Source organism: Protopterus annectens, chromosome 4.part0, assembly GCF_019279795.1.
Source record: "Protopterus annectens isolate FY-2018-M chromosome 4.part0, PAN1.0, whole genome shotgun sequence".
In the NCBI taxonomy this organism is placed as follows: Eukaryota; Metazoa; Chordata; order Ceratodontiformes; family Protopteridae; genus Protopterus; species Protopterus annectens.
The window spans coordinates 1,097,176,943-1,097,190,529 of NC_056733.1; the positions used below are offsets into that span (position 1 = coordinate 1,097,176,943).

Consider the following 13,587-nt stretch of genomic DNA (forward strand, 5'->3'; position numbering starts at 1 on the left):
CTTTCCTAAATATCCTAAACAGCCTTGCATCTCCTAAAAGGGAAAAAAAAAGCAACTAAAAACAAATAATGCAATTTGGCTAGCCAGAAAGAGTAGAAGGCTAATGTGGGATAGAGGAAAAACATGGAAAGAATGGATAAAATATAAAACACCACAATATTATGAAAACTTCAGAATGCTTTGAAATCATACTAAAAAGCAAATAGATGAAGACAAAAATACTATACTATAATAACTTTCAGAATAACAGTAAACACAACCCTAACAAATTCTGGACAGCCATTAAAGAAATTTTGGATCCCAGCCATAAATTCAACCTGAACCCTTCTCCCAATAACCCAGAACTCAAAACCACAATACAATTCAACCCTTATTTCATAGATAATATAGCACCTCTTCTAAGCATGGATTCCCCAACATCTAATTCTACCCCTGCCCAGCAGCCATTTATCATCACATCCACTTTCACCTTCAAACCTGTGTCCATGTATTAACTAAAACTACTGCTAAACAAACTCAAACCTTGCTCTACTTTAGCTGATGACCTTTCAAGTAAATAACTTAAAATAGAAGCTAATAGCATTACCTATCCTGTCTCAATCCTTATAAATAGTTCAGTCCAAGAATCCATTGTTCCATCTCTCTGGAAAAAGTTACACATTATCCCTCTGCATAGAGGAAGAAATACAGCAGGTTTTACTAACTTTAGACCTATAGCAATCTTATTCCCCCTCTCTAAAATACTTGAAAACATATTCAAAAACAACTGCTAAACTATCTTCTGCAGGAAAAACTCTTATCTTCCACACAACATGGCTTCTGTCCTTCCCATAGAATTAACACTGCACTTCTAAGGTATACAGTTACTTTAATAAAGCTAGAAATAATGGTAAACTAGTCTCCTCCTTATTTCTTGATTTGTCTAAAGCCTTCAAAACAGGTTATCATAGCAAACTTCCACTTCAAATGCCCTCATCTCTCAGCTCATCCTTTTGTGGTTCAAAAGGTGCCTATCCAATAGGTATCAGTCAGTAAGATGGCACTACATCCTCCCAAGTCCCAAGTCCCATTCAATTCATCAAAGATTCACTTCAGTGAACATGACTTCATTGACCCCAAATCACCAAACTTCACTTCTGCAAACATTCATGTCAGTGAAAGATTTAAGTAGGGGAAGGAAGCAGATGGCCAACAGCATGACTTTGCCCTTTTACCCACTGTAGTGTGATCTCAGAGTTGGTATATATAGTTGAGGGGGGTGTGGTGGTGCAGCCCCCAACTTGGGAAGGTGTGAAATACTGTGATGTGTGTTCCAGTGTTGTGCTGGCCAAGTATTTCTTTTCCCTGGTGAAATATTTTTTCGATATGAAAATTCATGGAATTAAATTATTAAATTGCTCTCAAAAAATAGAGACCATCTCCAGTGTCTCATATATATATATAATCTAGATCTATAGCTATAGCTATATCTATGTATAGCTGTATAATTTTATCTATCTATTTTCTGATTCTGAAGAAGCACTAGAGGTAGACCTATAAAAAATACAGCTAATTTTAGATCGAAGTAAAAAAATGGAAGTCGATATACAGCTTCCTTGGCTTGTTACATAAAAATTAATAATACCTTAGGTTATCTGCAGCAAACAAGTTCAGTTCTTTACACCATTTTCAACAATTTGTCTGTATTCAATAGTACTTATCTTCAGATGAGAACCAAAAGCTTATCCACTGGGTTAAATAAAAGTAAGGATGGGAATGTTCTTGAGAACTTCACAGACCTTGGATCGTCTAATAAGCCCCTGTTTACCTCTTGCTGATCCTCTTCTTGAGGATCTCAGGTTTTGATTTTTTCTGCTTTTAGGCTGCCTCATTTTATACAGTAGTAAATGTCAATTACTAGTTAATACAGGCAATCTTTTAACTAAGTGTTGTATTGGTATAAGACTTTCACACACTCAGTGTATTTTGATGTATATTTAAAGCCATATTCCCTTGTCAAAATACTCAAGACTTTGTCTCTCTATCTAGCTGTCAATATATACAAACATACAAAAAGAGAGAGTGGGAAGGGGTGTTGTACAAGGTTGTGTGTGTGTGTGTGTGTGTGTGTGTGTGTGTGTGTGTGTGTGTGTGTGTGTGTGTGTGTGTGTGTGCGCGCGTGTGCGTGCACGTGCGCATATGTGTCTGTCTGTCTGTATGTGTGTCCGTGTATAACAGCAGCATATGCATGATGTCCCTTGTGACTTGGAATATGTGCTTTCATTAGGATCATATAATTAAAAGATGTATATGTGTAATGAGCTGTGCTATTGACAAGGGATTGATGAGTGGGTAACAGAAGCACTGTCATACAAAGAAAAAGGCTAATACTATCACAGGGAAATGCTAGGAAATACACAATGTTTATTCTCTAATCTTTCCAGGATCAAATGGAGTAGATTATGTCCTATCTGATACAAGTACATTGTTTTAGTGACTTCTGCTCAATATACCTTGTCCAACTGTATTAACATTGTTTATAGTTTCATCTTCACTTCTCTGTCTTCACTGTTTGGAACTTCTCTATTTTATGTTGTAGAGCAATAACATCTGCTGGACATATTTGAAGTTTACTTGAGGGTCCTAACAGCATATTTTTGGAATGCTTAAAAGTAGTACACCTATTAAAAAGAGTAGAATAGACTTCAACGTTAATTTGGGGCAGAGATTATTACGTGGATTGTGCACCAAATATAAAAAGTGACTGGGATTCCTAATGCAGTCTCTCTCTCTCTCAAGCTACCTTGCCCTAGGGACAGTAAGAAAATGTACTTCAAAGAGATAAACTGAACAATTTGATCTGCCAAAGCTCAAACAATGAGTTGAGCAGACCAAATAACACTTTATGTTAGGAATACTCTCTCATAAATTCCAGCAGGGCAGTTAACTCAGTATAGGTTCATAGGTTCATAGGTGTGTACTAGGCTAATGACTCTGGAGCCTTTACAAGCCTAACCCACAGGATTACCCTGGCAGCATGACACTTGACATTAGTTCCCAGTGCCTATGTTGAGTAGAGCCACTGGAGTGATCCCTGGGGTGAATTTTCTGTTTCCCATCCACTCATCAAGATTTCTCTTGAAGAAGACCAGTGAGGTGCTCTGTTTGCCATGTATGGGAAGTCTGTTCCATAGCATGGGCAGTCTCTGGGTTATGAACCTGTCCCTCCAGCATGTTCTGTTGATTGTGGTAATGAGGTTGAGGTCTCTGGAGCATGTGGTACAGAGGGATTGGGATTTCTTTAGATGTAACATTTCTAACAGAGCTGGGTCAGGCATGACTTAAGTCAAGCAGAAATCGCCTCTAAGGTGATATGAGACAGAAAATAGTTAGGGTTTTTAAGTCTGTCCATATAGGACAAGTGTTTAAGGCCTAGGATCATCTTTGTGAGGTACTTGTGTGGCATCTCCAGTTGTTGCAGGTGTCTAGTGAGGTGCATGCTAAATGGGGCATTGTACTCGATGATTGACCTAATGAGGTAAGAGTAGAGGGAGACAATGACCTCTTTCTTCTTGGATGGAAAATCCTTAGTAATGAGATATGCCACATAGAAGGACTTTCTGACCACAGTGGCAATGTGGTGGTCAAAAGAGAAGTTGCTGTCATGTCGTATATGAGACTATAATCAAAGTTAGGTGTTTTTTTATGAATGATCCTGGAGCTTTATTAAAACAAAAGGTTACAGCTTGGCTTCATGACAGCAGTCAGCCCAAAACAAGTCTGTAGATATACAGATGAATAGTCTAGACCAAAAAATAATATTAAATAACAATTTATTCCATGAATTCTGACATAAAATACAGGTCAAGTACTTTCATACATCGAATAGGGGACTTCTTCAGAACCACATACAAACAAATGGCCCTTGCTTAAATAGAATTCAGTTCTATTACCAATTAATTGATTAAACTGCATGTTATTCATAAAATTAAACTAGAAGAATGTCTTAAAGAGATAGTTCATTATATAACCTTCAAAACTTAAGGTGTATTAAATAACTTTTAAAATATTACACACACACTTCACTTCTCTAAAAACATGATTTTTTAAAAAGTCACAAAAAGTAACATTTCATAAAAAATGTAAACCTTGTGAATTGTGTGAATTGTTAAAATAGTGAATATATCTTAATTAATTTTAGTGAAATAAATGGAAACAATAATAAATTTTAACCAAAATTCAGTCCACCTTTTCAAATATGTATTCATAAAACTTTATATTTTCTACAATTGCTGTGCTCTCAGTTTAATAATGGGGAGAACGGATATATTCTCATTAACTCCTGGTAAAACTGTGGCATTGAGTTTAATTTGCCAAAATAATTATCTCCATTCTAAGTCAAGCTCTCACCATCCTCCTCTTGAATTCCTTGGTATAATATCTAAAATTCCAAATTTGAATCTTATAAAACCTTGACAATTCTGGGAATGCTTAAATCATGTGTTGTTAACATTGCCCTTTGAAGTAGCATACAGATGTTCATATATCCATTTCCTCAGTTGTCCTTCTGTTTTATCTATATAATAATACTCACATTGCTGATGTGGCTACACAAACTAACCCCCTATGAATGCAGTAAAATAGACCTTGCATGGGACTGAACATGTAAGGTCAGGCTTGTGTCTTCATTTTATATTACATTTCATATTTTAAATTAACTACAAAAATAGATTTCATTTAAATGTATTTTGTTATACATAAATATAATAAATGCAGCCATATTATTCAATAGAAAGGAATATTTCAGTAATCTTCAGCCAAGAATACTGATAAGAATAAAATGTGTTAACAGAATGTGTAGTACATTAAATACAAACAAGCTTGGGAATCAATGTCAAAGAAGCATGTAAAAACTTTACAGGATTTTGGTATTGTTGGGAGATACTTAAGACACAGTTGGTCAGTTAGTTCATTCGTACTGATAAGTAGATAGTAATTGCAGTGCAGTCCACAAAAGTTTGTGACAGACACTCAAGAGTGAGTGCAGAAGTCAGGTCAATATCCAGCATTCCAGAATATTAATTATATTGTTCAAGATGAAAAGAATAATTCTGAACATAAGGATTGCAGAAGCTACATACATTATAATTCAGTCTGTTTCAGTTTATCAGCACTGTTATTGGAGAAAGTAAAATTTAGCATTCTGAGTACAGAAATTGTGGACAGTATAATGAGTGCAGAAGCTAAATATATTATAATTCAGTCAATTTCAGTTTATCAGCACTATTATTGGAGACAGTAAGATTTGATTCAGATGTTATTGGTGTCTACTTTCATTTGACATAATAAAATATCCTTAGCTGAACTACAAAGGTACAAGAACATTTGGCACATAAAGGAGAGACTGGCACCTATTCAGTACAGTTCTAATTTAAACATAAAGACAATTATTCCAGCCTCTTTAAGATATTCCAGTTTATTATCATCATCATCAGCCCCCTTTTTCCCATTTTTTCTACATGGGGTCGGGGTATCATGTTAATTGTCACCAACTCTCTCAATTCAGTGCCACACTCCTGCCTTCTTCAACACTCATGCCTGATTGTTGCAGATCTTCTTTCACACAATCCATCCACCTCTTTGCTGGATGCCCTTGCTTCCTCTTATCATCTTCCTGTCTGTCTCAAATCTTCCTCACCAGATTGTCTTCTGCTTTTCTACACATGTGCCCAAACCACTGTAATCTGTTATCTTTGATCTTTTCTGCAATTGGAGCTACTTTGGCTTCTGCTCTTATGTCCTCATTTCTTCATCTGCCCCACAGTGTGCATCCTACCACCTTTCTCAGGCACTTCATTTCCATCACCTCTAACTTCTTCAACTGTTCTGCCTTAACTGCCCAGGTTTCTGTACCATACAGTAGTACTGTTCGCTCCACTGTCTTGTACACCTTGCTTTTCAGCTTCTTTGGCATTCTTCTGTCATAGACTACACCTGATACTCTATGCCAGTTGTCTCCAGTCCCTTTGATTCTAGCTTTGACCTCTTCATTCAGTCTACCCTTCTCCTCAACCACCTCTTTGAGTCCCAGATACTTGAGGCTGTTTACCTATTCCACTATCTTCCCTTCTATCTCTATTCTCAACTTTGTTTGATTCCCCAGTTTGCTGCCATTACCACTGTCTTATCTGTGATTAGTTTCATCCCATGTGCCTTCAGATTTGCATTCCATTCTCCTATGCTTTGCTGAAGTTCTAGCTCAGAGTTTGCCTTAACTGCTACATCGTCTGTATGCAGCAGCTTTGTTGATCTGTCCCCTCCGACCTGTTTGCTAATGTAGTACATCACCAGTATGAAAAGCAGTGAGTTCAAAGTTGGACCCTGATGTACACCCACTTCCACTGGGAACCCCTCTGTGAGGGCCAAACACTGTTCGTACTTGAGTCACTGGGTCCTTGTAGATAGCCTGCACTACTTTTACCAATGTTTCTGGGATTTCATACCACCGCAGTACTGCCCAGATTAGCTTTCTTGGGACCTTGTCATATGTTTTCTCCAAGTCTAGGAATGTCCAGTTGGACTCTGTCCTAATTTCCAGTTAATTCCAATATTCTACAGTCCTATCAATTTTTACACTATGCATGACAAAATCAAGCTACCTAAGATGATAACTACCCACCACTTAATTTTTACTCTTGTGGTAGCAGCGATGACTGCCTGGGATGGGGGAACAAATTGGTCACCTGAGTGATGAGGGATTAGACAGGTGGAAAGAAGCAAAACAAAAGCAAAATGTAAGATCCAAATTAGTCTCATCTAATTGGCACAATGTGTTTTTTTTTCCAAATGTTGAACTACTAAGGGCTAAATAAGTAATAATGCCAACTCTGTTAAACACTACTTCACTAATAATAAAATACATTTCAGCATTAACAAAGAGGTAATCACATACAAGAACTGTTTAACATGACATTTCATCACTTATATCACTAATCTCTCAGAAGCCAAAAGATATTTTGTCTCAAACAAGGACATAACCACTAAAAGATGTTGCTTGTCCAGAGCATCCCACAACTAAGACCATGCTGGAACCACATATGATCATATACAGATACACATCTAACTGCGTCTCAGAATATAGCAGTACATTTATTTCCAGCTAGTACATCCTGATGTCCATACTGAAGACCATGTTTAAACATTTCTCCCTATGTCTTTCTTATACTACCTAATGTATATGAGATGTATAAGTCTGCATTGGACAAATGCTGGAGAGGTACAGCTCCTACCTAGGCACTTTGGAACATACTGTATTTAAACACTTAGCACTGAGTAGCTTCTGGTCTTCTACAGAGGATTTTTGCAAAGCTTTCTAGAAGTAACATTTCAAGTTAGCAAAGCAACTGTAACTTTCGTGTTTTTTTTTTTTTTTTTGAGCTGCAAGAAAAAGTGATCTTACACTTGAAAGACAATCCAGATTCTTTAAAATTACAAACACATTTTACCTTTGAGAGACACCAGTTGACGTAGACAAATGATGTTGACAATATGGCATAAAGTGAGGAGAATTCCTCTGTAGAGAGAACAGTTTTTCTTATGTAAAATTCTGATGACAAGCAAAACCGTCTGTACTTTGCCTTTTTTAAGAAATACATTCATTCCAAGTATACCATGCTTCATGACAGCTATTTATGTCCATTGAACCCCAAAAATCTCACGCTTGATGAGGTACAGGGTGTAGTGCTTTCCCAAAATATTAAGTCCGAGTTTTCAACTGCACACTAATGCTCCATTGGGATGGCGCCTCCTCCTTAGAAGTGGAAAATCGTTGTTGGACTCAATCAGGGAGGAAGTTTGCAGAATGGAGATCAAGTCATCCAAGTAACTCACCCTCCTGACTGTTTTTTTTAATTTCCTACCTACCATACCATACCTTTGAACTGACCCTGATTTCCACTCAAATGTTAATTTTGTCAGTCTTAATCTCTCCTAAAATTGGTGACGTTTGTAGAAAAGGTGGTGAATACTATGTAATAAATAATATAATTAGAGATAGACTTATTTTATTTCAGGAAGTATATAGTGCTTCACATTCTGTTACTCTGTCAGTGTTTCAAGTTAATAGTGCTAACATTTTAAAAGTATTCCTGATTGCCCATGATTAGTTTTAAATTTGTCCCTGATTCTGTTCACATTTGTCCCTGATTGGTTGAGAGCTATGTTGCCAGCTGTCCCGTCTAGTCCCCAACCTGCTCTAAATATGAAACAGTAGTGCCATTGTTCTCCACTAATCACAGCTAGCTCATACCTGAAACTCCACCTTTTCCTTGGGAATAGGACTGCTGACAAGACTGCCACTACTCCCTGTCCTCTGTCCGACTCCTGCGGCAGTAGATTCAATAACGGATCCCCAGGTGCCCTGGAGGCTCTGATATTCTCAATCAAGAAAACAGCGATTGTTATTTTCTTGTTTCAGAGAAATTATCTTCAATTAATTGTCTTTAAGTTCAATCAAGGTCTTTCATTACTTTGATGAGTGCTGGAAGGTGGATTGCAATATTATAAATTTACAACAAAGTGGTTTCATGACCTTCCACTGACCTGAAACACATTCAGAACACAAACCACATAAACGTATAACTCAACTCAAGACTACTTACAGAATGAAATACTGCACAGCACATAGCTACCAACCTTCCATCTTCAAAACGAGGAACACTACCACTCACAATGTGGAACAAATGGGTAAAATGTGGAACACTTATTTATGTATGTGCGTATGTATTTATTTATTGACATTTGATTACTGGGAAAGTCCCCAACTGGGAAGGTGCCCATTTTCAGCTTAGACCCTTGAGGAAAACCACCAAAGCATCACAAAAACATATTAAGAACAGCAAATTTACAGTTTCCAAAAATAATACAAAAACATCTACATTTTAAATAATGATAACAATATGAAAACATTGGCTAAGAATAGCACAACTTATATGACAATGATTTCATATTTAGGTATATTTTAGCCAATTTAAAGAGATAATAAATGTAAGTTCGTAATACAAACAGAAATTGCAATATGAAGTGAGAGAAAAACAGACTTGTGGCATATAAGGGGAGTCAGTGTAGAAAATTATAAAGCAAGTACGCGAGTGAAGAAGGGCGAGTACAGAGGTGTAAGGAACGAATATTTACTTAGCACTAACTTCAGCTGGTACGATATTTCTTTTAATGAATTAATATGATTCAGTTCTGTGTACCAGTAATATTAGTTTAAAAATAATAATAACCCTGAATGTGAGACATAACCTTTCAGAGCGGATCTTCGAGGAGCAAGGACTTATTACGAATCACGATTCCAAACGAGGAACATTCCTCGCAGTGACGTACACTTGAGAGGAATGGATATGTTCCAGCATACATCTCAGCACAACAATTCTGGACATAGCAAAGATACTTCATGAAGAGGCTGTGGCCACTGCAAATCCATAACCCTAAATCATCTCTGAGCTTGTATATTGCAGAAAAAGATATCGGGCGACTGTAACATGAACTTACATGCATTAGAAAAAACACCACAGTGAAGAATGGGAGATAGGTTTCAACCCCTAAGTAAAAACAGAACTTAGTAGAAAAGTTCCTTGATATGACTCTTGTGAAGCTCTACTTAGTTGCGCCTACCCACTAGGAAAAAATATGCAAACAGCTTTTTAAGAATTGTTGGTCAAACATACCGGAGAAGGAAGACTCATTAACAGTTTATTTTTCCATATGAGTTATATAGGTTCATAGATTAGTACTATGCTAACTGCCCTTGTGGGCAATTTTTAAGCCTAGCCAATTTCCTCGTTTGAGAATCAAACACTGCACCTTGCCTCTGTAAGGTAAACACCTTAACCTTTATGCCAACCTCTCATCCAAGGAGGACTCATATGAACAACCATCAGTGGGTATGCAGATACTAGTACCAAACCCAACAGTAAGGAGCACTGAGAAAAACACGGGATACCAAAATGGGTCATATTCTACAAGTTGTTTAATTAAGCCAGACACAGTATTGTCCACATGTGTACAGGGAATTATTTGCCCAGTGTTAAAAGTATTAGTCATAGTCCACAGCTATGCAAGTAGCAACCAATAGGGTATCTCCGTTTTAATAATTTGTAGCAATGTTATTGTGTTTCATTTGCTACAGACTAGTGAAATGTTAATGAAAACTAGTACAGAATAAAAAGCAATTTGCAGTTCAGGTTGCAACAAATTAAGAAAGAAGAAAAATGCATTATGGTGTTATGGGTGCTGACTATATTAATCCGTTGCAGCTAATGTTATAAATGCCACTCTAAAACGTCCTGTTTTCAGTTTGGAGGCAGAAATCGCATTGTCTTACAGAAGAGATTTTATACAACCAACTGCAATTTTCGCTTTACACGCTGTGGGTCGCTCTTTGCTAGTGTGGTGAAATATCCCCCCTTTGCATTTGAGCTAACATTAATTAAGGCAGGAAGTATGAAGGGACTGCAGGCATAATTGTTGCGAACAGTAGTTTGTAGAGGAGGGGAAGTGTATGAAGAAGACTTTTGTGGTTCTTATCTTTCAGATTGTCTCACTCTGCTTGTTAAATTAACGTTTGTCCTGAAATGGGTAACGCCAGGGATCCCCGATGGAAGTGTCTCCGACACCAATTATTTTTCTTCGTCTTTTATTCATTTCAGTCCTTAACCTCGGGAGTCATACGGTATTCGGTTCCAGAAGAAATGGATCGTGGTTATTTTATTGGACATCTTGCAAACGACGTGGGCATACCTCGTACAGATGTGGCAGGTCGTCGGCTACGCATATCCTCATCATCAAACACTCAGTTTTTAAATATTAATTCTGAGACCGGAGATTTGTACCTGACGGAGAGAATAGACAGGGAGGAAGTGTGTGATAAAACGCCTTCATGTATCCTGACATTTGAAGCTGTTGTTGAAAATCCTTTTCAAGTATTTGCTGGAGAAGTTGAAATTCAGGACATCAATGACAATCCTCCGAAGTTCGTACCCGACGAGGTTAAATTAAGTATCAGTGAGCTGACATCTCCAGGATCCCGCTTTCCTTTGGGGCAGGCGGAGGACCCCGATGTTGGTGTAAATTCACTGCTTGATTATGACCTTAACCTTAATGAATATTTCAGCTTGATTGTGACGGACACCGAAAGCGGTCGCTTCATAGAGCTTGTTCAAAATAACAGTTTGGATTACGAGAAACAGATCGAGCATTTCCTCACACTCACAGCAAAAGATAATGGGATCCCAAAGAGATCTGGTACCGCACGAATACAGATCATAGTTATTGACATGAACGACAACAAGCCTAAATTTAGTCAAGCGGTTTATAAGGTTAGTCTGAAAGAAGGTTCACCAAAAGGTACGTTAGTAGTTAAAGTTACTGCAGTAGATGTTGATGGAGGATCAAATGGAGAAGTGAGGTACACCTTCCAAAAAATCACAGACGCAGCCCGGTCTTTGTTTAAACTGGGCCCAGTTAGTGGTGAAATAATCTTGCAAGGGACTCTAGATTATGAAGAAACAAAATGGTTTGAAATCACAATTGAGGCTAAAGACGGTGGTGGACTGACTGCCCACAGTAAGGTACGTATCGACGTTCTTGATGATAATGATAACACACCTCAGATATCATTTTCCTCTGTTCCTAACGAAATTTCAGAAGGTGCCGATCCCGGTACTGTCATTGCATTTATAAATATTATTGATTTGGATTCCAGTGACAATGGTGAAACAAGTTGTCAAATACAAGAAAGTTTCCCGTTTAAACTAATACCTTTATACAAGAATTATTACACATTGGAGTTAAATGGGTCGCTGGACAGAGAAAAGGATCCTGAATACAATATTACAATCAAAGCTGTTGATAAAGGCTTTCCATCTCTTTCATCTGTAAAGACAATCTTCCTCAAGATTTCTGACATAAATGACAACCCCCCTCAGTTTTCTAAGGCCATATACACTGCATATATAAAGGAAAATAACCCACCCGGCCATGTAATTTTGACAGTGGAGGCTAAAGATGCTGACTGGAACCAAAATGCTCAGGTTACTTATTCCATTGTCCCGTGTTATGTTGGGGAATCTTTGGTTTCCACATATGTCTCCATTAATCAAGATAACGGTAACATTTATGCTTTGCGTTCTTTTGATTATGAGACATTCAGAGACTTTTATATAGTGGTTAAAGCAGAAGACAGTGGTTCACCACCCCTTAGTACCAACGCTACGGTCAACGTCTTCGTTCTGGATGAGAATGACAATGTTCCTAAAATCCTGTATCCAGCGCCCAGTGACGAAGCTTCTGTGGGGATAGAGATAGTGCCTTTAATGGCCGAAGCAAATTATCTTGTGACAAAGGTGGTAGCGGTGGATGCTGACTCCGGACAGAATGCTTGGCTGTCCTACCATTTGTTGAAAGCCACAGACCCTAGTCTTTTCAAAGTAGGATATCACACTGGTGAAATTAGGACATCCCGTCCTGTTCTAACGAAGGAACCAATGAAACAGACTCTTTCTGTCATTGTGAAAGATAATGGACAGCCATCACACTCTTCCACAGCCACGGTCACCATACTTGTTGCAGACTCGGACAGCTTTCCTCAGCCCCTTTTGGATGCCCTCATTCCATCAGAAAACAACTCCCGAGACTCGAATCTGACCCTTTATTTGTTAATTTCTCTTGTTTCCATATCTGTCTTGTTTATTTGCTTTATTATAATTATATTTGTAATCAGATTTCACAGATGGAAGCAGTCATCGTTGCTTAAGCCAACATTTGTTGATTACAACCTTGGACACCCTTTAGACTTTGGTGAAAATGAGCCGATGGGACATATTCAGCCACCTTACATGCATAAAGTTTGCTTAACCTCTAATTCTGGAAGGAATGAGTTTCAGTTTATGAAGCCATATGGACATGATACAATGGAAAGCAGAGCAATTGTTACTGATACTAATAAGTCAGCACCTTATCCAGAAGATAACTTTTATGCAGAAAGTAATGCTATCTCCCAGGTGAGATCTTTTATCAAATGATTCTTTGCTTAACAATATGTTAGTCATATTGCTACTAAGACAGTATTGTATGTCATTTTTTCTTGCCCTACTATTAGTTCTGCTGAGCTCCAGATAGTCCTATTTCAGAAATGTATTTCTGGCTACCACTGGTATAAGAAATCATTCAAAGAATAGTCATATCTGAGTCATTAATGTTTGCTGTAAAATGGACTTTGCAGACATAGCGGCTCCTTTGTTTAATCTGTTCTGAAATGTATATAAATTAAATGTGGTGGAAATGAAATAAAATATTTCTACTCATTTCCATTTCTGTTCCATCCTGTAGATTTGTATTTCCACAAGCATTGTAAGATTGTTTATAGGCTACACCTTTGCACATTTATTCATTCATTTGTTCATAAGTTGAGCGGGCTGATTCATTAAGACTCTTTTCAACTCAGTGCATTAAAACAATACAGCTGGAAGAAGTCAGAAAATGCTAAAACTAATCAAAGTTCTACTTGTAACAGAGATCTATTCACATTTCCTTTCAGTCTTCTGA

At 37.6% G+C, this 13,587-nt stretch overlaps 2 protein-coding genes across 2 annotated transcripts in view; both read left to right on the plus strand.

The window, feature by feature from the left end:
- Positions 1–13,587, plus strand: part of LOC122799780 (protocadherin gamma-A4-like) — a 639,989-nt gene that overhangs the window by 347,528 nt on the left and 278,874 nt on the right. The window lies entirely within an intron of this gene.
- Positions 10,471–13,352, plus strand: LOC122799778 (protocadherin gamma-A4-like). The gene has a single exon (XM_044069071.1). The coding sequence runs from the start codon at positions 10,617–10,619 to the stop codon at positions 13,062–13,064; it is 2,448 nt and encodes an 815-aa protein (XP_043925006.1). The 5' UTR covers positions 10,471–10,616; the 3' UTR covers positions 13,065–13,352.

What these genes read in the sequence shown, in the direction of transcription:
- LOC122799778 (XM_044069071.1), top strand. Translation starts at nt 10,617, where the DNA reads ATGGGTAACGCCAGGGATCCCCGATGGAAGTGTCTCCGACACCAATTA.